Source organism: Accipiter gentilis, chromosome Z (assembly GCF_929443795.1).
Source record: "Accipiter gentilis chromosome Z, bAccGen1.1, whole genome shotgun sequence".
Lineage (NCBI taxonomy): Eukaryota > Metazoa > Chordata > Aves > Accipitriformes > Accipitridae > Astur > Astur gentilis.
This window is the reverse complement of record NC_064919.1, coordinates 2,119,483-2,144,936: the sequence shown is the minus strand read 5'-3', so window position 1 is coordinate 2,144,936 and position 25,454 is coordinate 2,119,483. Positions and strand designations below refer to the sequence as shown.

Genomic DNA, 25,454 nt, shown 5'->3' with positions numbered 1-25,454 from the left:
GCGGGCGGCTGGGCAGCTGCCGCGGCGGCGAGTCCTCTTGGTGCGGCCGGGGCTCCGCCGGGCGGCCGGATCGGCTGTCGGGGTTGCCGCTTGCCTCTCTCTGGGAGAGGGGGGGCCTGGTGACGGCGGCGGAGCGATGCGGGGCGGCGGGCCGCTGGGGCTGGCCGGGCTGGCGTTGCTCCTTATGGCCGCCGCGCCTTGGGCGGGGGCGAGGCCCCGGCTCGCCGCCCCCGGGGACCAGCCCCGGCCCAGCGTGGTGCTGGTGGCCTGCGACTCCTTGGTGAGTGTCTGGGGCAGGGTGGCAGCCCGGGGGCGCGGGGCCGGGCCGCCGCAGGGATGAGGGAGGGCGGGAGAGAGGCGGGGGCTGCCTCGGCGGTCCCTGGCCGGGACCCCCGAGGATGTGGCGGCGAGGACTTTACCTGGCTTTGCCCAGGCTACAGCCACAGGCCTACGAAAATGGGTCTGGTTTTTATTCTCCACCACCACCTCCACGGGGTGGAGGGCTTGCTTGGGACGGGGAGGGCAGGCCTCCCGCCTCGCTGAGGTACTAGGTACCGCTCGTATCTAAACCAAGCTCGGCTTTCTTCTCAGGAACGTGCTACAGGTTTTCATCAGGCGCGTTGCAGTTGTTAAACTTTTATGGGTAGGTGGTTCCCGCGGTCAGCTGTGGTACGTACAGCTTGGCACGGCAGAGGGGGCCGCAGGGCAGGGCAGCATTTAATGGAACAGACCTGGGGTGTAAAATGAATGCTTTTCTCTTGACCTGAAGAGCAAAAAGCAAGGGAAAGTCGCTGAACTCTGTTATTCTTGCTATTGTAAATCCTAAGAACATTAGGTCTCCATGACAGATAGGATGGAGAATTTCTCTACTCACAGGCGAAATGACTGAGTTAAGCTGTTAGGCATCATATATTGACTTACTCAGACTTTTATTAGGTGTAACAAATATTACACCTATAAGCTTGTTAGATGAGTATCAAGAGCTAAAAGGATGAAGGAAGCAGTAAGTATGTTTTTATAAATTTCCAGTGGATTTATTGAAGTGATTTATTGATAACATTTGTTTTAACCCCCAGAGAGGTAGAAAAGATTTTTTTTTCCCTATTCATAAATACTAAGTTTATTTCCTTGCTTACAGCTAAAGACAACACATTTTTCACCCTTTTCTCACCATGCTTCTATCTGCCCACCCAGCATACTGGAAATGCTTTTATGAAGGTTTTACTCTGAGAAAGGGGAAAGCCTTGGTTTCTCTGCCTCATCCAAGCTCTCCTTCCTGTTAAATCAAACATATTCTCCATGGTATTACTTCCAAGGACTTTCACAACTCATCACTTCTCATTCACTGTTGAGAAATCAACACAAGGCTCCCAGTCACCTTCAGAATTCCATCCTTGACAGCACAGGTAAGAGCGCTTGACTTCTTACCTGCTGCCTGTCATTCTTGGGATGAATTTTTCCTAAGTATTTGGTGAAGAGATATTATCCTTCTTCAAACCCTTTCTTAAAGCACATTTGCTATGATTTCAAAGATAAAGCAATAGCGTCTTATTTGATTCCCTTCCTCTGACTCTATTTTATTTTGAGAATATCATCTGTCTTAACATTTCAAATCAGTGAGTGTTTTTTGTAGATGAGACTTTTTCTCCAAATTTTCAGCTTTTACTAAAAATATTATTTACCAATAAATTACCAAATTTATAGTATTTTAGGTTCTGGGAGTTTGTCAATGGCCAATTTGACTCCAGATGGAGCAGAAGCTCTGGACAAATCTTAGTAAAGCTGCCGTATGCCATCCTGTAAACAGGAAGATTCTCAGGACTATCTTATAGGGATTAGTGGGGTAACCCTTACAAAAATGAAAGACAAAATCCCAGATGTTTGTGATGTTCTTACAAAAACAATTAAGAACAAGATGCTGTTTCTGAAAAGTATCATATTTGCATAGTGCACAGGAAGAATACATTAAAAGAATCATTGTGTTGCATAAGATTTTTATGAGATGGATTTGAAGGCAGAAATAGATGAACCATTTTGGTTACATTGCTAGTAGAGAACAGGAAGAGTTGGGTACTGTCAAACTAACAGTTTTTCTGGAAAAAAAAGCTTAAGTCCTGCAGGCTGTTGAAAGGTATGGGCTTTCATCTGAAAGTGTGCCTTCCTTTGTTGTGAGTGTTGCTGTCAATGAAAGACTTGCACCTGTTTTGTCAAGTGTGACAAAAATCTTCTCAGTGATGCTGGATTGTGTATGGCATCCCGACCAGTGACCTCTTGCTTGAACAGCCAGCTTTCTGCTGTTGCAACACATTAACTGCTGCTCTTCTCACAGGGCATGCTTGCAATGCAGGTCAAGTTCCTGGATGAAATGTGCTTGCTTGTGTTACTCAGAATAGTTGTATTGCCGCAGGTACTCCAAAACGCTCAAGTCCTACACAGTTCTTGGAGAGCGGATTTCCAGAAATAGCTATAGCGCTTTCACCTTCTCAGCCTGTTAAATCAGCTTCTTTCACTGAATAGACACGTCACCTGTCTGTCCAGTATCGAAAGAATGAACTCTTGTCTCCAGCTGTTCAAACAAACAATATCTTGGTTGGAGAAACTTGGGAATATGTTGTTGACAGGGTGACACATCAGTCACGTACTTTCTAAAGAGCACTTTCAGCCCAAAGTTCCTTTCAAGTTCAGATTGCAGATTACAGCTTTATTTCCCGTTTGTTCTACTGAATGCTTGTTCTAGTCATTTGTAGTAGAGTACAAAATTAGGGGATCAGTCTTTTATCATATTCTGACTTCCAGTGGCCCGGTTTAATGTGTAGTTGTCCACTGCAGTGTGGTGCTGGAATGCCACAGTTAGCTGTACTGGTGCCAAATGAAGTGATTCTTTCTAGAGTGCCATGTATATCCAATAGTATTTTCTGCCAGAAAACAAATGGAGGTAATAATTTTCTTCTGCATGCTGTCCCTGGCTTAAACTCTAAAGAGTGAAGAAAATGACGTTTGTCTCTGACTGTGGACTTAGTATATGAACAATGACTGGGTGGCTTAGTGAGGTAATGAAGTGCTCATGTTTAAAATACTTTAAACAATGACAGAATAATTGTAATCTTAAAATATTTCAGTAATTTGTAAGAATTATTTCCTGCTGTGGAGCAAAATTATGCTCTGCTTAACTCTGTTTTCTGGGTTCTTTCTGAAACCCTGCAAAATCTGATTATGTGTAGTATTCTTTGTAAATTCTCACTTGGACGATTAGTGCCTACCCCTAGGGAATCATGTAATGGAAGCAGTAGTAACACAGACTGTAAATTCTTCAGGTTTGCTCTCACTTATTTTTGATGTTCGTTTTTTTTTTGTCATCTCACAAATTACTCCAGAAAATTCAGCTAGTAAAACTAAAGTGAAAATTCGGAAACATCTGCTAATGTGCAGAAACAGCATAGTAGGAAATTGGTAGGGAGTTTTACATTGCCTGATCTGTATTCTTGAAAAGCTGAAGACAGAAGGAAGCTATTGTTCTTTCCATGTATGCTCGTCTAATGTTTCATACAGGAGAATATTATGTTAAATAAGTGTTTGTTTCAAACAGTTATTTTTGAAACAAATACAGTCTTTCAAGAAAAATGGATTTTCTTAATTAAAAACTGTAGAGGCTAGCAGTTCTCAGAACTCATGCATCCATCTACCTGTTTTGTTCTAAACTAATAGCGTTATCTGTTATCCTTGGGAGTTTTCACTGCAACTCATGTCCGATAAGTGTTTGTACCCGTTTCAAATGTACTACTAATTAAAGGTGAAATTTTACAGAAGGTAAGGGCTTGGTCCTGCATCCCTTGAGACTGTACATGTTGTTCATATTTTGAAGTAGATGATCAGAGGTCTCCATCTGAAGCAGTCATGGAGTTTTTATTAGTTGAAAAGAACTCCAGTGATTCACCATTGGTCATATCTGCTGTTTTCTGGTTATGATTCAGCAGGGGCAAAGTGGTCGTTCATTGAATATTTTCTGCTGAAGAGGTAGTATCTCACTAAATAATTGTTTTCAAGATTTCCCACCTAACAAAAAAAATTACAGTAAAAGCCACAGTGCCATTTTGTACTTAATGTCATGTAATGATGACTGTTAGCTTCAGCAGACACCCAGAACCCGCTGTGCCAAATGAGGCTTGCTCAATGTGTGGCGTGGAAAGCATTTCTTGTAGGCTGCTGATGCTGGTAGGCTGCGTGTGGACACAAAGAAGTTACTGCAGGGTTACAAGCAATCGCATACTAGCTGTTTTGCTGTGGTTTCTCTTGTGGTTTCTCATGTAGGAACTATTCTCACTTAATAAAAATAATATAAAGTAACTTGTTAGGATGGTCTATTGCCCATATATGGATTAGCGGTAAGAATTTGCACATTGGTGTTTATTGTGCAGAGGCTGATGTGGTAATTAGTACATTGTCTTTGGAACAAATGAGCCAGTAGCTGGTGAATTTGTAACTGGACTTTAATGCACTCTTCTGGACTTCTTGTCTGCCTGCTTACATGCTCTTGCAAACTAATGCTGTGCAAAACACAACTTCTAAGCTACCCATCCTTTAAGGTGTTTCTGCTTCGGTCACAAGTCTAGAGGTGGGCTACTTAGATGTAGGCATCTGAGTAATGTCTCTGGTTGGGAGATCTGTTACAACTGCAGATGCAACGTCAACAGTCTTCATCAAAGAGCTGACCGGTAAGGCTGGGGTGAGTTGAGACATCTTACTGAACCAAGGAAAGGCATGAAACTGACAGAAAAAAAGAGTGACCTGAAACAGGGCAGTCTACATGAAACCTGGTTTCACATCATCATCATTTTGTACAGTAAATGTACCGATTCAAAATTTGGGGTCTTAAATTACTGGTTAAAAACTCTAGCTAAAGAAATAGGTAAAATGAAGGATCAATAAAGTATCAAAAGGGAACCATTGGAGATGGCATTTCAGTGGGAGAATAGCCTTCCTTCAGCTTGCTGATCACTTTTCCAGTCCATAGTTTAAAATAAGTTTCACAAAAATGTGGTGTAGGTGAACTGATAAAAGGAGGAAAAGGATGAGAGATCAGTTCTGGTTTCACAGAAATGTGTACCAGTGCACACATCTGCACTGGGATTCAGACTGGCTCCTTTTCATCATTCGCCATACCTACCCCTGTTGAATGCCTCATGGTGGGACCCTACTCCTGCAAAATTTGGAGATTAAAATATGTACAGGGGTAGAAAGGAAGTAGTTTTACTATGAAGTCCAGTTATCTTCAACATTACACTTTTTCATAAGTAATCCATTTTATATTGAACTAATTAAAGCTTCTCAACACTTATTTTCCATGCCTGAATAGAATTGGCAACATTTGAGTAATACAAGTTCAAAGTAACAAATCTGTGAATTAATGCAGCCAATAGTTTGAGTTAATGCTGTTTATATACTGGCTTTCTCTGTTTGCTTGCAGGATGGACGCTTGACATTTTATCCAGGAAATCAGACCGTGGATTTGCCTTTCATAAATTTTATGAAAAGATATGGCACTGTCTTTCTCAATGCCTACACCAATTCTCCAATTTGTTGTCCTTCGCGTGCAGGTAGGACCAAGTAAAACATCAGATAAATACTTGCACATGTCAATTTAAATAAGTAGTAATGATAGGAAATTTAAAAGGATTTAATTTGGGGGAATTTGTTTTGTTTTTCAGTAAGACCCATTTTTTTAGTTTGTATCTGAATTTATACAGTATTCTCATGTTTGACCTGTTTCTCTTTTCTGTTGATTATGCTTCTTCTGTAATTTTTTTTGTTCTCCTTTTTCCAGCTGTGTATGAGCTCCCAAATCCTTTTGCAAACTCCACTGAAGCTTCAGTATTTTTAAAAATCTTCAGGATTTGTAGAGAAATTGTCAGTTTGTCTGCTGCAGTGCTGAAGCTGCATTCAGATCTACTCTCCCTTCCCAATACAAAATTAATAAATATCTTTCCTGTTATCCGGAAAAAATATTAAATAATAACAGCTGAATAAATCAGTGCCTGTTAGCATTGCATTCTGATGACATTTATTCCAAACACTCTGTTAAATACATAATGTATCCTTCAATAGCTTTAATTGAATAGTGCAGTATTTTTCTTTACTTGCTGCAATCATTGTCCTGTGTTCAATTTCACACATGCAGAATTTGCTGGGAAGTTAGAACGAAGCTATAGTCTTGAATCAAAGGTTGCATCTTAAAACATTTCTAGCCTTTTCAATTGTTGCAAAGACCCTCCAGAGGTGATGTAAATGAAATTTCATCTACAGCTGAAAGGGAGATGCCCCTTCCTTTCAAGCATATGTTGGAAGAAGGAACCTGAACTGACTGCAGCAGACACAGGCTGTCAAATTTAGTGTTAGTGTTTAGTATTCCATTTATTGATAACCTAGCCCCCTTTTCTGTTTCTCAAGGTCATGTTTTAAGTGAGATTACATGGACATGCCATCAGTCTTGTTTTCTTCTTGATTTTTGAGTCTTTCAGCCAGTCTTTGTTCCTGAGAACGATAACCTTGTGTTAGGTTATTTAATTTTAAGAATTTTTCTGAAAATAGCAGATAGTGCTCCCAGTGAGGAAGAGGCTGCATGTTAGGTGGTCCATCAACATCATCATGACCACTGGTCAGTCATCACAAGTGCAGCTCTGAACCAGTGGGACACCTCTTGTTTAGCCAGTAGCTTGGAGACCTGCAAGGAACTGAGGGTACATCTATTGTGGAGGTGTCAGGGACAATACTAGAAGAGATGGTGGGAAGGAGGACTTTGGGGTGGGGAAAGTGGGAGTATTACCATGGTATGGGGTTGGGGTTGACACACTGTGCTTATAGGGTATTTCCATTGCTTATAGAAGACCTTAGTTTCGTTTTAGGACTCTTTGACTTTAAAATCACATTGGGAAGACTGAACAATTCTCAACAAGCTGCAAAGAAACATAGTAATTAGCTAATAAAAACTTTCCTTATAGTTCCTTTGCAAGTCTTCCCTTGGTTTCATTTCTTCTTGGCCTCTTCTTTAATAATATCGCTTCATTTCTACAGCTGGTAGTGAAGTAGATTACCTAAAAAGGAGAAAACTGAGGGCATATAGTATTTATAAAAATGTTATACTTTAATTCCCTCCACAAACATACTTCACTTTAAATTCACATTAAAATATAACTGAAGTAAGGGGAAGTAATACTCTGGAACACATGTAAATACATGACTGCTTCATCAGTATCTGTATTACCATGGCATTTTCCTTCTGCAATCAAAAAGAACATTTCCTGATCTGCAGAAAACCTTGATTTAATGATTGCACAGCACCTGGAAAGATGGGACCTTCTCCTGCGATTTTGGGGATTATTTTAATAAGTGTTGTTATTATGTGTTATAAATGTATCGATGATGAAAATAAGATTGGAAGAGTAGTACCTTGTATTCCCTGCTCTCTCGGATCACAATGTGGATTTTTTTACCTCTAAAATAATGAGAAGATTGATCCCTTCTCAAGTATATTCAACTTTAGACAGGAAGTACCATTTACTTCTCAAAAACCGTACCTCTCTCTCTCTTTTTTTCCCCCTCCCCCAGCTATGTGGAGTGGTCTTTTCACTCATTTAACAGAGTCTTGGAATAATTTCAAAGGCCTAGATCCAGATTATGTAACATGGATGGATCTCATGCAGAAGCATGGCTACCGCACACAAAAGTATGGGAAATTGGACTATACTTCCGGACATCATTCAGTAAGGTAATCAGATTTTCCTGCTACGAAATGGACAGGAGTGAATAAGTCATGTAATGGTCTGGCAAATGGTTTCTGTCTCTGACTGAAATGGTAGTAGCTTTAATTTGAAAGAAATTGTGTTAGGAACCTAGCAGGCATCTGTCCTGCAACTTTTTGCAGAAGCAAGCATATCCCACACATATGCACTTTTGGCTTTTACCTGTAGCTGGAAGGTGAATATCAGGACTGATTTTGCCTGACATGAATGAAGATTATTTTTCATCATTGGTATTGCCTCCCTAAGTGAAATTCATAAACCATTTTTGCCTTGCCTTGAGACTTTCAGGCTTCATTATACTAGCAGTTTAGGAAAGGCAGAACAAAGAAACATTTTTGATAATACTTGAATATTAAATCTACCATCACAAAACATTAAGTGTTTGGGTTTTTTTGAAGGCTGTATGTTTTCACAGACTTTTGCTGTTATGGTGGGTTGACCCCAGTGGGATGCCAGGGTCCCACTAAAGCTGTTCTATCATTCTCCCCCTCAGCTGGACAGGGGAGAGAAAATACAACAAAAGGCTCATGGGTCAAGATAAGGACAGGGAGAGATCACTCACCCATTACCATCACGGGCAGAACAGGCTCTACTTGGGGAAAATTAATTTAATTTATTACCGATCAAATCAGAGTAGGGTAATGAGAAATAAAACCAAATCTTAAAACACCTTCCCCCCACCCCTCTCTTCCTGGGTTCAACTTCACTCCTGATTTCCTCCACCTCCTCCCCCGAAGCAGCACAAGGGGACGGGAATGAGGATTGTGGTCAGTTCATCATGCCTTGTCTCTGCCGCTCCTTCCTCCTCAGGGGGAGCACTCCTCATGCTTCCCCTGCTCTCGTGTGGGGTCCTCCCCGGGCTGCAGGTGGAGATCTGCTCCACCGTGATCTTCCCCACGGGCTGCAGGGGAATCTCTGCTCCAGTGCCTGGAGCACCTCCTTCCCCTCCTTCACTGACCTTGGGGTCTGCAGGGCTGTTTCTCTTACATATTCTCACCCCTCTCTCTGGCTGAAGTTGCTGTTGCACAGCTTTTTTTCTTAAATCTGTTATCCCAGAGGCACTACCACTGTCACTGGTGGGCTTGGCCTTGGCCAGCAGTGGGTCCATCTTGGAGCCGGCTGGCATTGGTTCCGCTGAACATGGGGGAAGCTTCTAGCAGCTTCTTAAGGAAGCCACCCCTGTTGCCCCCATGCTACCAAAACCTTGTCACACAAACCCAATACAGCTGTACTTCCTATGCTGTAAAGCTTTCTTATAAAAAAAAAATGTGACTAGAATTACAGCAATTTATAAAAAATACTTAAATGTTTAGAGACGAATTGCATTATGTTAAAAAAATAATAAGCATAATGCATCTGGACAGTTGGGACAAAATACATTGTCTTCCTTCTGTGTAGTTTTTATGAAGATGCACTGATTAATGATGTCTGTTGTTGAAATAATAATAAAAAAGAGTAGCTTTTTATTTGATATTAAACAGGTTAGAGTCACTTAAAATGTCCTCACTTCCCTCATGAACAATCAAGTTGAAAGGTCACATTAGTAGTTCATATTACGTGACACATACCCATTGCTTTTTATCTACGGAATACTTTATAAATAGTATCCACTTCAGAATCTGGTCAAAGCAATAATTTCCTCTCCAGTTTAAGACTGTCAAAAAAAGAAAAGAAAGCTTTTTTTTTTTTTTCTATTCTTTCATATACCAATTCTACATTGGAAGTAAAGGATTATTCAAATACAGACTTACAGCAAAAACTTCATGTTTGCTTAACTTTACCAGACAGTGTACATATTTGTGTACTACTGATGCTTCTCTCTTGTCTCTCTCTGCAGCTCTTCTCAGTAACTTAGCTTCTAACTATGAACAGATTAGTGTTCAACCTCTGGTCTTATGCTTTGAATTTTTTTTTTTTTCTGAAGGCTGCATTATTCTGCCTTATTCTTAAAACTTTTTTTTTTCCCAGTAAGAGACAATTACTTGTACAACATTCTAAAAAGTCATCTGCTGTAGTATTATTCTGATTCTTTGTGCTTGCTTATATAAATGTTGGGAAAATTTCCTCTCTGGCAAGAAACAACTGAACATAAAGATGAATGCTTACAGATGTTTGTATTATTGTAGTGTAGACATGGTTTGTTGTGACTGCCTCAGGCATTCACACTTTTCAAAAGAGCATAGTGTTAACAGCATACTGTAAAGTGCCAGTAACAGACCATTCTTTAAGAAGAGATTTTTGTTCTATGTAATGAAGCAAGACAGAAATGATTCTGTGCGTGCATCATTCTTAAGCATTTTTAGAATAGATTTTCAGTAAATTAGAATTACTCTGAGAAATAAAAATTACCTGCAGTATTATACAGACCCTTACACTTTTATTCTGAATCACTTCTGTGCAGAGAAATTTCGGCGTTGTCTAAATAGTATATAATATGCACTCACCCTGCCCTTCAGTGAGATAGAAAATATGTTTTATAACATTGAAACTGTTTATCTCTAATCTGAAGTCACTCCAGGTTTAAAGAAGACCAGCTCTAAGTAATTCCAGAAGTTCCTGGCTGTTCCTATGTTAACTGGAACACAAAGGTGGCACTGAAAAAAAGGTTTGTTGCGTTTAAATGTCTGGATTACAGAAGCCTTGCTTTCATTTGCCTGAGCTGAAGAATGTAGGTGAATTCTGGCTTCTGTACAAAGGCCTTCACATGGGGAGTGCAAAGCTGAACAAACAGGTGGGCCTTAGTTCTCAAATAAATGTTATTGTGTAGGAATTAATGCAAAGAAAACCTTAAAGTGAGACTATGTAGAAGAGGAACATAATTTTTATGTTGCTTAACTTTCTAAGTTGGTAAACTCTGCCAACTCACAATTTCATACCCACAACCATACTCGCTAAGATTCATGTTCAAGTAGTCTGAACAGGTTTACTGGCATGTGATAAGGCAAGGGATGTTATCTGATGAGGTCTTCCCTATTTTTCTGTTCACTGGCAATGATGAAATGGCATTTTGCATAGGTGTTTTACAATCTTTAGGAGTGAAAAGTTGCTATAGTGTGATACTTTGCCTTGAAATCTTGCTTACTTTAGTCTTCAGAAACATTAGGCAAATAGCCTTTTTGTTTCCTTATCATGGCTATCTTACTGTATTCTGTTCTTCTGTTGGACTAACAGGAAGAGAAATGGCACACAGTGCACAAGGACCTGTTTGCCATCCTGCTATCAGGATGCTGCTGACAAGTCATCTGTACGGTGATCTAAACACTGACAGCCCCTTCTTCGGTACTGACCTATTCTGCTGATGTCATTCATGTTCCTTGCTGTCAATGCACACCATTACTTTAACCTTCCTTTCATACTTATTTTGTCTGGTACTGTCACATTTGAATGGTTCTATTGATACCATTCTAAATATTGTTACAAGTCTCCACGGGTGAGAAAGAAATTAAGACAATTGAGGGTTTTGCAAAACTCTAGCAGCACCAGTATCAGTAGAGTTACAGTCATGTACTCTTATTTTTCTCATTCTGTCATGTATTGATTCATCTACTTTAGTGACAGGGTTCGAGTCTCATAAACAGAAATTATGATGTAGCCATATAATCACATCATGTTTGCATAGCTCTTGGTCCCAAGAGGCTGAATTCTTAGGCACTTCAAAGATAACAGAAAAATACTGTGAGGTCTATGGTGTTGCAGTCTTTAATTGTCTTTTGTCCTAGGCTTTTATCCTACATTTCCAACTGCTGCAAATTTTTGATACATTTGTTCTAACTCTCCCTTCACTGGGAGTTTGAGATCTGTACCTAACAGGATCAAGCCCTTACTGTTATTTGAGTAAGTGTGGGTAGGGGTTGAGATAAATGAAAATAAACGCATGGTTAGTCAGCCTTTCTATGCCTACACAAGAGGAATTTGAAAATGGCAGTTTACACAGTTTTTAATTCAAAAAAATGAAAACTGCAAATACAATTCTTCAGTCAAAGAAAAAAGCACATCTCGTTCCTGGCATGGCTTCTGTGTAGACATTTAAAACCCCTAAGTAGCCAATTAAGTAATCTATAGTGTAGAAGAGTTATAACAAAGGTTCGTGTTCATTGTGGAAATAATTAAAATGTCCTGCTGTTTTAATTTCTTGTAAAAGAGGAGACTAGCGAAGGGATATAGAAAAGTTCAGCTCACGCAAGATTTAGCAGGCAGTATTATCTCTTTATAAACTTTTCTTAAGCACATATGTTGTTTCTTTAAACAACAAAACCACCTCTGTTCCCTGATCCCATATTTACCTAATAAAAAAAGAATTGTTGACTTTGCTGCTGCAACATTTAAGATGTGTGACATAAATTGATTCTGCTTTGTCCTAACCTATTGCAAATAGTGCATTGCTAACACAAATTATCTCTGGAACTGCGGAAGTTTATGTATCTTAAAATACAAATACATAGTGAAATCTACAACGTATCGATTTGAATGTGACTTATAATTATTCATAGCTGTGAATTAATGGTATTTGAGAAGGGGACTTCTAGGAAATGCATACAAAGAAATACATATTAGCAGAGAGAAAGAGCTGGATCTTCAGCCTCTGGACTATTGAATACATGAAGCCTCTGCTTCCTGTCAGAAAAGACTGCCATGTGTCCTTTTGAATGTTGGTGGCTGTCTTCACTTAAAATTTAAAATAGGTGTAGCTACTGTCGTGTAATTACTTTCACTTGGACTAATAATGATGGTAGTTCATTAAGCTTTATCTTCTATGTTGCATTGTTGTATTCCTATCCTTCATTTATCAGCTTTTTTTCCATTGCATGTTTGTTACAATTGCTAGAGTACTATCTGCTGGCAAAGGAGATAGGGTCCCCCTTCATTCACATTGAAAGTGTTGAAAATTGGAATTAATTTCTGAAGCTTTTATACATCTGTCAAGTCCTTGCTCTTTCCTTTTAAATTCCAGATTTGAATCTAGTATTGCCCCCTTTTTCAACTTTCCACCTGGCTTTCTGAAGATTATTTCAGCATATCTGTTTCTCCTCTTCTGCCTGAGGATTAGTTTTCCTCCTGGATGTGTCAAAACATCTCCATTGTTCCTCCAGAATGTGGAAACGGTCTGAAGTGGGATTTGGGGGTTTTTTTTGTTTGAGTTTTGGGGGGTCGGTTTTTGGGTTTTTTAACTTGATCGTGACCTCAATCTGATTGGATAGTCAGACTGGCCTATGGCATACATAATAATTTTTTCTGTATAAGTCAGTATTATGACATTAGATGCAATTTAACACCCCACACACACATACACCCCCACACACCCTTTACCATCATTTCATTCCAATGTTTATGAAACATGCTACCTTACTTTCTTCTAAGTAATTTGTTTCAGCCTGTTTACCTTGAAAGTGTGAGTCTAAACAAGAATTTGAAACAATAAACAAAATTGTTGTTACAGATAATTCTGAATAGTTTTTTTGTAGGTTAAAAGTGCAATGGTGAAATTCCTATGGGGACAAAACTGGTTAGATGCTCTTTAAACAGCAATAATGCTGTGTTTTGATGAAAGTACGTGATCGAACCTTGAGCAGTTTCATATTTTCTTTTGTAATTTCTTTGGTTATATTGAAATTGCCATGAACAAAATGAAGATTAGGCAAGGTCTTAAATGGTCTGTTTCCTCCCAACCCTTGCTTATGGCAGCTGTGGTTTCATTCACTCTGGCAAAGAAACTGCAGGTCACATTTCTCAGTGTTTTAGAGAGGCAACAATTGTTATGTTTATTAGAAAATTTATTATTAGAAAATCTGTTCCAAAAATATTTCATCATTAAAGAGCTGCCTTTTTCTTCCCTTTCTTGCTTTCTCTATACCCTTCTCCTCTGTTATTCCCTTTCCTTGATAGCATTTATCAACTACATTAAAAGCAATTTTACGAGATAAATCACTCTTACAGATTTTTGTCCCAAGTGATAGTGTTTTAAAATGTTGTAATAGTACAATCCAAAACCAGAACATTGCTTCTAAAGGCAGCCTCTCCAGGCAACTTATTTCCCATGGGCCTTTTTCAAACACCAAAAATCTAAGGCCCTCTTTACCACGTAAATAGTATGTGAATCCATGCCAGAATAGGGAGCAGGGTCAATAAGATGGACATGCTATTTCTAAATACTATTTTGTAGATGTGAGAAGAGCCGTTCTGATATGAAGTTATAATAAACAAGAAAGAAGATTCAGAAGCAGAAAAAAGTGGTTAAACCTGTGAGTATAAAATAGATGCACAATAGCTATTGATCAATTGAATAACAGTTTTCCTTTATGTAAAAATTACAAATAGATTGCAGCTACAAGTATAGCGGAAGTTCTTCAGGAATTCTTTTGACTTGGAGGAAAAGTGAAGAAAACATTTTCCACTGAGTATGTATCTTGTGTATATGTTTTCAGTAACCGTGTGGAAGCTTGGACTAGGGATGTTGACTTCCTGCTCCGGCAAGAAGGGAGACCCATGGTAAATCTTACTGGTGATAGGAAGCATGTCAGAGTGATGGAAGCAGATTGGCGGAATACTGATAAAGCAGTAAATTGGATAAAGAAAGAAGCCATTAACCTTACTCAACCATTTGTTCTTTACTTGGGACTAAATTTACCACACCCATATCCATCACCCTATGCAGGAGAAAATTTTGGATCCTCTACATTTTTAACATCCCCTTATTGGCTTGAAAAGGTATGTGAGATAAAGTTTAAATATAAATTTATTTATAACTTTACTTATTATGAACAGTATTTTATTCCTCATGTGATTTTTCAAGTCAGACCCTGTTTTGATATTTCAGTACACAGTAAGAAGGTACCTGGATGAGATGTTAGTTTTCTGATTGAAGGCTAATCCAATAGAAGTGAAGAATTTCCCTCTGTTGTAGGAAAGTGTTTGCTAGCAGTAGTCACTAAATCAATAAAGGAATTAGGAGTTCAGTGGCTAGAAACACATTAAACAGAGAATGAAATTGTTGCTCTACTTGGCTGTAATTTTTTTTCAGTAACGGTCTGAAGTTCATTGTTTATAACATTCTGTATTGTGCTTGTTACAAATGATGCTATATGTAGTCATTCTGTCTGAGCTTTATAGTGAGAGGTTGACTTTTTCTACAATGTGAACCTAGAACGTGAAGTAGTAAGACACAGCAGAAGTCTCTCTTTTCTGTTAACTTCTCTCCATGCTGCTGTAGCTTTTCAATGTTTTTAGAGTGCGGAAAAGTCCTGTTATGTCCATATGTGGAAAGCTAACAGATAGCACTCAGTTCCAAAGAAGTAAAAATTTTTTCTCTGTCTTATGTGGTCTCCAGGTGCGATTATCTGTCATAAAAGTATAAATGGGTTACAACAGCTTTCACTGTATAAAGGCATTAAGATTCTCTGCAGCTGAAGAACTGAGAATTAGGTTTGAAAAGACTTTATGCTTACTTCAAAAAAACCTATATGCAATTTCTATAACTCATTTGGCCTTTTCTACTGGGGAACTGCAAAATCTCTATCTAGGTGCAACAAAAATACAAAGACTTAGAAAAAAAGGATATACAAATGAAGGTTGAGAGATGTGAATTACTTTGTAATAGTGAGCGTTGTGGGTTTTTTTCTTCTAAGAATGGTGAGAAGTTTCTGGGGAGAGGAAGAGCATGGGGAAAAAACCTTCATTTGCAAAAAGCCAGATGTAGCTTGGATATTAAGGAAAACTTTGTGGGTGCTAATTGCTAGGTTAGACATGTCTTGGGAAGTGGGGGTACCATTTTCCAAGTCACAGACAGAGTTATAACATCTCTGACAAATTTTTGTCATCCTTAGTCCAGTTAGAGTACTTAAACTCTATAGTTTGCTAAGGTCCTTTCCACCACTACATACACCCACTCAGTTATGTGAACCACATAGTAGCATTTATGGGCCATTGACTGATTCTTCTGGAATGTATCTGTGTTTTGGCCATGGAAGAAACAGTCTTTGAAAATGACAAAGATCAATTTCATGAAGAAGTTTTGAGGGCATAGTTGAAGAACTTGAATTAAATTATATGTTTACTGGGGTCTAATACAGAACGGAGTATCAACACGGTATGTTTGTGAAACCCTGTGTTGCTAGGGAGATGGTCCCCTGTATTTTGCACAAGCTGGCACTTTTTCAGGGCATGTGGCTACTTTCCTAGCTATGATTTACGACAGACAAAGGGATTATGATTTTGTGAATCCTTAAAAACTAGGTTGTACTCCTGTAGAAAAGGGTTCAGTCTTCTGACAAGTAGTGAATGGAGAGGAACACTTTTTGCTCCCATTATATCTTAAGCAACTACTAAATGCCATTTGAGGAGCCTGAAATATGACTTTATGTAGCCAAAGACCTTCAGCAACAGGGAGATGACTGAAGCAGTTGTCTGCTATTATTTATCTTCCAAGATTTCTTCTTGCAGCCTATTTTCTACAGTGCCTAAGGAAACTTTTGGTATGCCTGTTTGACTATTACAAAGCCAGGTTTTATCCCTATGGGCACTTGAACTCTTGCCGTCTTACCAACTGTTTAGATGACTTAATACATCTGCTAGATAACTCAAGAGAGAATATTGACTGGAACCTTGTGGGTATTGGAACACATGGCCATAGCAGCACTGGTGGTCAAAGATATATCATGTGCTCGAGAGACAGGCTGTACACTAGTAGCTCCCCAGATAGCTCTTCGTTATCTATGCCGCACCTCAGGGCAAAACCAAATTGGGTTCAGTAGGGTTTGACACTTAAATTGCTACACCAATAAACAGGGATGTAATGCTTCTAGGGACAACTTTGGTCTGATTGCTTTCGTGCTGCTTGGAGCCGCTTGGACCATAAGTATCTCAGGTTATCAGGAACCAGTGCTGCCTGTGTTTGGGGCCACCCCAGGAGGGGAGCTGTGGCTGCAGCCCTGGGAAGGTGCTGCACAGGCACTGGTGTTGCTGTGCCATTATCTAGGCCTCAGGTCAGTTAGAGATTTTCAGGTGTAAATGAGAGCAACAGGTGTGGTTTTATTATTTAATCAACTTAAGTTTTCCATACTGAGATTACATCTTCTCCACTTTGTGGTAATTTGTGCTTTAAGCCTACAAGGTAGAAGTAATTAACTCTGTTAAATGCAGCACTTAAGGGAAGCTTACAAGAATGACTGCCTAGGCTAAATGTGTATGTCAAACGTTGAGGTTCTAAAGCTGGTCCTGCAGCACACAGTATCTCTAAGGATGCCAGTTCGAATATACAAGCCTGGCATTATTTGTAATTGATTGGCTCCTATTTTTTAGTTTCAAGCTGATCTTACACTTTATAACAAAATGGAGTGACACCTGTGGAAACAAATAGAAAAGAATTAGAAAGTTGGACTAATGTAGTGAATTCTTTCTATCAAGATGTCAAGGCTTGTCATCCACTGTCCTGGAGACCTTCCCAGTCTAAGGGAATTTCCATGTTGTTCTGTAGGCTCACATAACTATGATCTTTTTGATATATACGGTTTATAGTTATCCTATAGTTAATGAGACACTATGCCAATACTTCTATACTTGCTCTAGAATACAGTTCTAGAAGATTGTTCTGTGGTATCTCTCTTAAAAGACACCAGCTGGTAAAGCACATATTTCTGGCTTCTAGCTTTAGTTTCTAGCTGATTTTTATAGCTCTTTTAAAATGACTTGATACCTGTGGAAGCAGAGGGGAAGCATGAGGAAGGTAGCAGCAGCATGTAACAGATAAGCAGCTGCTGTTTCCTGGACCACAAATGGAGAACTGTGAATTTGTGCTAAAAAGTTTTAAATTAAATCTGTTTTTTAAAAAATGGCTTAATTCAGTTGCTAAAGTAACCTTAATTTCCTCTTACTTTTAGGTAACTTACGAAGCTATTAAAATTCCCAAGTGGTCTTCTCTTTCAGAGATGCATCCAATAGACTATTACTCATCTTACACAAAGAATTGCACAGGAGAGTTTACAAAGCAAGAAGTGAGAAATATTAGAGCATTTTATTACGCTATGTGTGCGGAGACAGATGCCATGCTGGGTAGGTAATGTTTCATTATACAGTGGGTTTTCTTGTTCTGATACGTTTAAGAAAATTCTGATGGGGCTGGTCCTCTGGAAAAAAAAACAACAAACCACAATTCAGATCTGGGAGTAAGTCACATGGATGTTGTAAATAACTGGATAGCTTTTAAGACTATTGCAAGGTGAATTCAGAGCACTCTGAAAAGTAACCACAACTACCAGTCAAAAGACTGTGCAAAAGCCCAGTAACTGCAGCAAAACGTTGCTTGACCCATGTACAAGAGGAAATAAATATTCTTTGATTAAGTGCTAACTGAAATAATGGAAACATCTGTGAAGGGGACAGACCAGCAAAGCAGAGCTGGAAGGAGAGATAAACTTTAGGGCATAAGCAGTTTCCTTGGAGATTGATTTCAAATGCATAGACTGGATGTTAGCTATTATACATAGACTAAACAATAAGGTTACCTTTGAAGTCTTCCTCAGCAGCATATTACTGAAAGTCAAGAAAAAAAAAGAAATAACTAGGCATTCAGAATTCTTCCTAGTTTGCAGTAAGGTCTACATACATAAAAATTGTAATGCAAATTGGTCTTCATTTACAGTATTTTATTTCTTAATTTGAAAAGTGACCATAAAAGAACAAGAATTTCCTTGCATTCTAGTATGAAATTCAGGAATAAATAAGCTAATCTTTTTAGCAATGTTAGAATGATAAAGTAATTTAAAAGACACGGAATTACTCTTCCACATTTTGTGAACAAAAAAGAGATCAATGGGAGCCTGACAGTTTTAGGGAGTGAAGGTATTGCAAAGTAACTGCACTGGGGTTTGATTTGTTAGCTTATTTTAAGTTTTTAACTAGTCTGTTTAAGCAAGAATCATCTTTCTGTTTTAACATTAAAGATGTGTAAGTGCTTTGCTTAGTTACCAAATTCATTGATTTTGGCCCTGTCTTTGCTGCACAAATGTCAGTGCAAGAGGCTTTTTGTGGTGATACAGGCAAAGGAAGGAGACATTTCCACTGATTATGTTTAAGGTGGGTACTGCCAAGAGTCCTTCACCCTAAATCTAATGACAGGACTTCTGCTGACCTATTTTACTGCTGTTGAAATAACTATTATTAGTTATACTAGAAATTAAATAAAAATGACGATAGCAAAAATGCAGCTTGTCCTGTGGTGCATCCATGCTTTTTGAAATTTTTATGGTTGTTGTTCAGTGCCCTCCACACTTCTTTGGGAGGCAGACCCCTGCAACTTGTTGACGACTGTATGTTATTCTGGGCTGAAAGCTTTGGCTTCTGCCTTCTGTAGCAGAGAGAGTTTGCATGCTGCTTTGCAGGTACAGAAGTTGGAAGGAATATTGTGAACATAGCCTTTTCAGTATCTTTTTCTTGTTGCAGGTGAGATTATTTCAGCTCTGAGAGATACTGGGCTTCTTAAAAAAACAATCGTTATATTCACTGCAGATCATGGAGAACTTGCTATGGAACACCGGCAGTTCTATAAAATGAGCATGTATGAAGGAAGTTCCCATATTCCTCTTTTAGTTTTGGGGCCAGGCATAAAAAAACAGCAGCAAATACCAAATGTGGTATCTCTTGTGGATATATATCCTACTATGCTTGGTGAGTTCAGTAACTTCAAATGAAATTTTTTTTTCCCAGTTACTATTATTATGCATTTGTATTATGTCTCCACTTTGTGAGGCAATGTATTAACACAATAGGAGACAACTATTTATCTGTGGAACATACACACGGACTTAATACAAAATGCGAAAAATGGATGTAAAAATTAAATAAAGGAGCTGTTGATGTTCCTTACTACTGTTTCCGTCATCAACACAATTACAGTGAATGATTATATGTAGGAGTATTTGTTATTAAAAAAAAAAGGTGATAAAAAACAATCAGATGTGTTTTAGATACAAGTAATTCTTGCTAGCCTTCATACCTAACAGCTTGCTATAGAAATTATAGTGTAAATCCATCGAGAGATGAGATAAAACCTGAAAGCATAGCAGGTTCATTAGCTTATCAAAGGAATGTCCTTTATGAAGGGTCACATGGAAAACATGTGATAAAGACTTTGTATGGGAAATATACAATTGATCTGGGGAAGCATAATAAGATACGATAAAGGATGTCCTTTCTTACCTTCTTGGATAATGCAAATATTCATTATGGGGCAGACAATCAAATAAAAAGGACTGACATCAAATCACTTACACACAGATGGAAATTACTTTTAAGAGTGAATTTTTGAGTAGTTACCTCTGATAAATCATGCAAGAGATGAATCTCACCGGAACTAAACCTTAGGTTGCACCACTGTTCGAGGCTTCATCTAGGATCTTTTAGGCTACTGATCAGAAAAATGTCCTTTTCAAGGTAATCTGCAAAGCTTGCTCTTCAAGAAGTGTCATGTGTATGCTGCAGTTGCCTGAAAGAACATGGAGCAGTAGATAAAACTGTACTTCTAGCAGTAAATGCCAGTGAAAAATCCTTTCCTGTATTAAGTTGATTTTCTAAAAATGGAACAGAAGGTATTTATTTGCCTGTCACTTCTCAAAACTTTTGAACCAGTTATCCAATTGAAAATAGGATATAATCTGAGTAGCTTTCTCTTCCAAATTCTGATATCAAATCTTTTATATATATAAAGTAATCTGTATTAGGTATGGTTCTTAAATAAGTTGTGATATCATATGTAAAGAGTTAAAAATCTCTCTCTTTTTTTTTTTTTCTTCTTTGTGCCTTTTCCCCAAATAACATAATTGGTCAGGTGGTTTAATATCCTTCCTTCTTGTTCTTTTCCTCCTTTTTTTTCTTCCCAGAACTCTGAGTTTGTAAGTCCTTTCCTTCTGTTCTGGCAGTTCCCCTTTCCAGTAATCTGAATGTCAAAAAAGGCACATACATCAAGATGAATGTGAAAGCATGAAGAATCATCTCTGTCATCTACTATCTCTTCAGGCTGCATGCTGCTGCTGACTAGTGAGGAAACAGATTTCAACTCCTTTTTCATGATAAATGTAATCCCTTTGCTTTGCATTGTTCAGGGCAATAATCTCTCTTTAAGACGCCATCCAAATGCCTTGCTCAGTACTTCCTCCTTTACTGACTTTGAGATTAGGTGCACCCTATAGTGAGCGTGGTACAGATGTTTTGATTCCAGAAGAATCTGTGTGATAACGGATAACTCAGCCAGGAGTGCAACAGCTCTTCCATGTTTTTTAACAGGATGTAGCATAACCTTTCCTCCCGACAGCACTGGCTTTGTTGGTCTGTATGGAAGTATCTTTGGATCTCTGTTGGAAAAGCAGAGCTACTGAAGGTGCCAGCCTGGAGCATTCTTTGCATGTGGAGAATGCAGTTACTGCAGTTAATAAGTTAATAGCATTACTGGTTTAGAATGACAGAAGAGGAAGGCCTATATCCCGTTTTCTTTTGTTCAAATGTAGTATGTATTTGTTCAAGTTTTTAGTCCACACACTGAAAGCTACTGGGTTTACATGTTACAGGTCTTGCTAGCGCTTAGTCAAATGCTGGCCTTTTTATTTACTAGAGGAAGAACTACAGATTAATGACAGGTGTATATGCTGTAGAACCAGAGGAGAAAAAGCAAGATACATGCCAATGAAGGAAAAAGTCACCTCTGGGCAATCTGCATGCACTGAGTATCACCACTTTGTGTAGAACACAAGATAAAATACTACCAAGGTGCTCTGTGAAATGCAAAGTGTTGAATTTTGAATGACTATATGCTACATTCAGTAGGGTGATTAAAAATACTAGTACTGTCATACCCTGGTTTTAGGGCAAGCTGAAGTTTAGGTAACATCCTTGGGATTCTCAACTATGTTTTTCAGAATGTCTCTGAGAGATCTTTGCAGCTGCTTAATATTGACTTGATCTTTGGGAGCTAGAGACACTTGTGATGTAAGTTGGTACTGAGGAGCTTATTCAAGTTACAGCATCTTCTAGGGGCCGTCTAGTAGCCTATAGAGTCATCCAGTGTTTTCTATATGTGCGCTGTATTGATACCACATCTGATACCATCTTTATCTCCAGAGAAGCAAGTGGCCCTGTTCCTCCGTTTCCCCACCAGTTATAGGTGATAAACATAATGGCAACCTTTTGTAAAGTGTTTTGTTATCCAGTGGTAAAGAATTCTAGGTAGGAGCTTAGCACCATTATGATCAAAGAAATTAGGGTCCTTTCATGCTATGACAATCTCTTCCTCTTGCCTGAGGTGGTCAGAGCAGAAGGGAAGGGTTATAAAACCATGATTAAAAAAACCCGAAAAGCACACTACCCATCACTAGAGGCTGTTGCAATTGGCTTTAACATCTGTTAAAGATTGACTTATACATAGCTGGCACTGCTTCTGATCAAGGTGGTGGGCAGCTAACCTTGGAAAGTTCCTTAAGGATTTTTTTTATTATTATTTGCATATTTTGGGGTTCCTGTGTTCTAGATGGAGAATAATTAGGAATGTGAGTTTTATTATTGTAATAGCATTTATGTTCAGATAACCTGTAGCATTACATTAGGCTTTTTTTAGCCTACTGATGCTAACAGAAACTGCAGTAGCATTTTGACTTTATATATCTTTGCCTAGATATAGCAAGAATTCCTGTCCCGCAGAACCTCAGTGGATATTCTCTTATACCGCTGCTACATGGAAAGGCTGAAAATGAATTGTCACCCAGAGGGCCTCGACCCTCATGGGTGTTGAGTGAGTTCCACGGATGCAATGTGAATGCTTCTACGTACATGCTTCGAACTGACAAGTGGAAATATATCACATACTCAGATGGCCATTCAGTACTTCCACAACTGTTTGGTATGTTACAACTTCTGTGTCCTAACTGACTCATTAATTTAATTAAATGCAAATTGGCTCTTAACTGACTTTTTGTTTGTTCCAGACCTTTCTGACGATCCAGATGAGCTAACAAACGTTGCAGTAAAATTCCCAGTAATTGTACATTCCTTGGACAAAATACTCCGCTCTGTAGTAAACTACCCAAAGGTTTCTTCTTCTGTTCAGGAGTATAACAAAAGACAGTTCATCAGTTGGAAACAAAGTTTGGGTCAGAATTACTCAAATGTTATTGCCAACCTTAGGTGGCATCAAGACTGGTTAAAGGAACCCCAAAAATACGAGAATGCAATTAACAAGTGGCTTAGTCAAAGTAAGTAAATAAAAACAACCTAGATTTAATATGACTGAGGATATGAAAACATTCTGCATTTGCAATATTATCCTGTATTTCAAGTGTTAGAATTATTGTCTTATATAAGCTATTGAAAGCAAAGATGCCCGAACAATTATCGCTTTGTGTTAGAAAGACGGAAGCATTTTATATAACTAGCCAGCACAACAAATCTAGATTTTTACATGTTATAATTCTGTAACACCTAAGCATACATAGGAAGGTTAGTATGTAAGTACTAATTGCATGTATGGAATATTTAGCTGGTTGCAAAAATGCAGAGTATTAAGCATTAGAATTCAATGGGAATTTCCATTTCTAAGGACAGACTAAAGCAAGGATTATAAAATTTACTGTAGTAGAATACCAATTACAGTGGAATGTGCTGGAGCCAACTTTTTATCAAGACGGGTTTTAAGTCTACAGTGAATACACATTCACCCACCTTAGAGAAGCTATAGAGTTTAAAATAGAATCTGAAAAGTTAACAACTAGTATTGGTCTGAACATAGATGCAGTTTATTCATGTACTTACCATGTCAGCATTCCTGTTTTGTGCATGATTGACTCTCCATCTTTTCAAGAGCTGCCTTCTAATCTCTTGCTTTTGGATCTGGTACTTACTACTCCTTGCTGTTTAAAATTTCATCACATGCATAGGCTACTAATTGAACAGCTGTGGAACCGAACAGGAATCTAGTCTCTGGTCACTGTCAAAAATTAAAAAATAACAAAACAAACCCCTCTGACCAAACCTGGGGGCAGAGCAGTTCTCTGAAAAGTGATGGTGTGATTTGCACAGCAGAAGATGAAAACTGCTTGAATAAATCTCTATTATGCAGTTAGATTCTGTAGGTAAATGTTTTAACGTACACCAACGAGTGGAGAACTGGAACATGAAAGGTACAGAGGAGATACAGTTGAAGCTTGCAGGGAAAATTAACATAAAAATACTATTTCACTTTTTTCCAGGGATGTTATTAAAAAACAATGCAATTTTGGAAGAAGGTAAGATTTAGCTAGTTAACTCCTCTGCCTAAGGAAAAACGTAATTGTAGCAGCACTTACGTTTGCATATTCTTGAGCACAGTTGTTGCTGCTATAGTAACAATTCAGGGTGACATTATACTTCATACCTAAATGCTTTCTGGAATCTGTAATGGAATACTCAGCAGTAGCAGTAAGCTAGTAAAAATAAACATGCAAAATACATGTATTTTCTGATGGCTAAGCCCTCCACACGCATCTTGTAAACGACTTACCACACTAGAATTAGGTACATACTTATGAATGTTTTAGCAATTTTATATTTTTGTGTTCATAGAACATGAAGGCTAACCTTCTACTACTTACTGCTGTGGTAGCACTTTTTCTTTTTCTTTTTTTTTTTTTTGTTTTTGTAGGCAAGGAACAAATTAATAATTAAAAAAAACTTCAAACACTGTGGCACGTGTCATTATAATTCTTGCTAAAATGAGTTCAGATAGTGATGAAACTATTTAAACAAAAAACAGCTGTGTAATGTAAACGAGGTGTGTAAGTAAAGAGAATAAATACATCTGTACGAACGCTTGTTCAGGAGGGAAAACAATAAATAAATTGATCACTTCCCAGAGGTCTGGACAGAACATAGTACATTGTACAGAATATAGTAAAATAAAATTACTGTGAACTGGATGTGTTTTATGTGTGTGCTTTTTTTAATGACTGAATGTTTAAAGAAATTACTAGGGAAGATTGTATTTTGTCAGTTCTGTGGACAGTGCTTCCTTTAAAGACACGAGCTTTTAAGATGTAGTTCTTCGTAAGTGTTAGGCTTACTAAAGTGCAGTTTGTGATACTCTGTGAAATGGAAAGACAAATTGGAAAAACAAACTTCTTACTGTCATTCCTTGCATCAACTTCTTGTATCACAGGCTGTCCAAAGAAGCCCAGTGCATGGGGACAGGTCTCCAGATAATGCAGGAAACCCCAGGAATGTGCCCGATGGCAAAGCAGAGTTACAATGTCAGGAGGTAGGGATGCTCCCTTGCAAGGCGATTCTGTGGCGTGTTGAGCCAAGCTGTAGCAGATGGTCATCAGATCCTAAGTCAGTATGTCTAGTCTAATACTTCTTTTTGTATGTGGTCTTTCTAAAATGCCTATTTAAAAAGAAAACACTGACTTGTTTGTTAAAAGCAGAACTTTGGCTTTTGCAGGTCACTTATTTGTGTGTGAACCTTTGTTCTAAAGTTAGAAAAAGAGAAGGCAAAAGCCGCCTAATGCCTTCCTGCCGCTGTTTGCAATAAACAATATACCTGTGTTGGTACAGAACTGAGTTAATTTAAGTCCAAAACAGATACATTTAACAATGGGGTTGTACTCAGTTGTTCTATCTTAGTTATGCTAATGCATCTGCATTATTGTA

At 38.4% G+C, this 25,454-nt stretch overlaps 1 protein-coding gene across 3 annotated transcripts; it reads left to right on the top strand.

Annotated features, from left to right (window-relative positions):
• Positions 1 to 16: 16 nt before the first annotated feature.
• ARSK (arylsulfatase family member K) lies at positions 17 to 24,718 on the top strand. Of its 3 annotated transcripts, none has more exons than XM_049795566.1 (9): positions 174 to 280; positions 1,139 to 1,406; positions 5,465 to 5,594; positions 7,603 to 7,762; positions 14,219 to 14,501; positions 17,669 to 17,840; positions 19,230 to 19,454; positions 22,450 to 22,674; positions 22,760 to 24,718. In XM_049795566.1, the coding sequence occupies exons 3-9, from the start codon at positions 5,525 to 5,527 to the stop codon at positions 23,032 to 23,034; spliced, it is 1,410 nt and encodes a 469-aa protein (XP_049651523.1). In that variant the 5' UTR covers positions 174 to 280; positions 1,139 to 1,406; positions 5,465 to 5,524; the 3' UTR covers positions 23,035 to 24,718. The 3 variants fall into 3 exon arrangements, with proteins under 3 accessions (XP_049651522.1, XP_049651523.1, XP_049651524.1); XM_049795567.1 differs by having other exon boundaries at positions 245 to 280; positions 1,195 to 1,406; XM_049795565.1 differs by lacking the exon at positions 1,139 to 1,406 and having other exon boundaries at positions 17 to 280.
• The last annotated feature ends 736 nt before the right edge of the window (positions 24,719 to 25,454 follow it).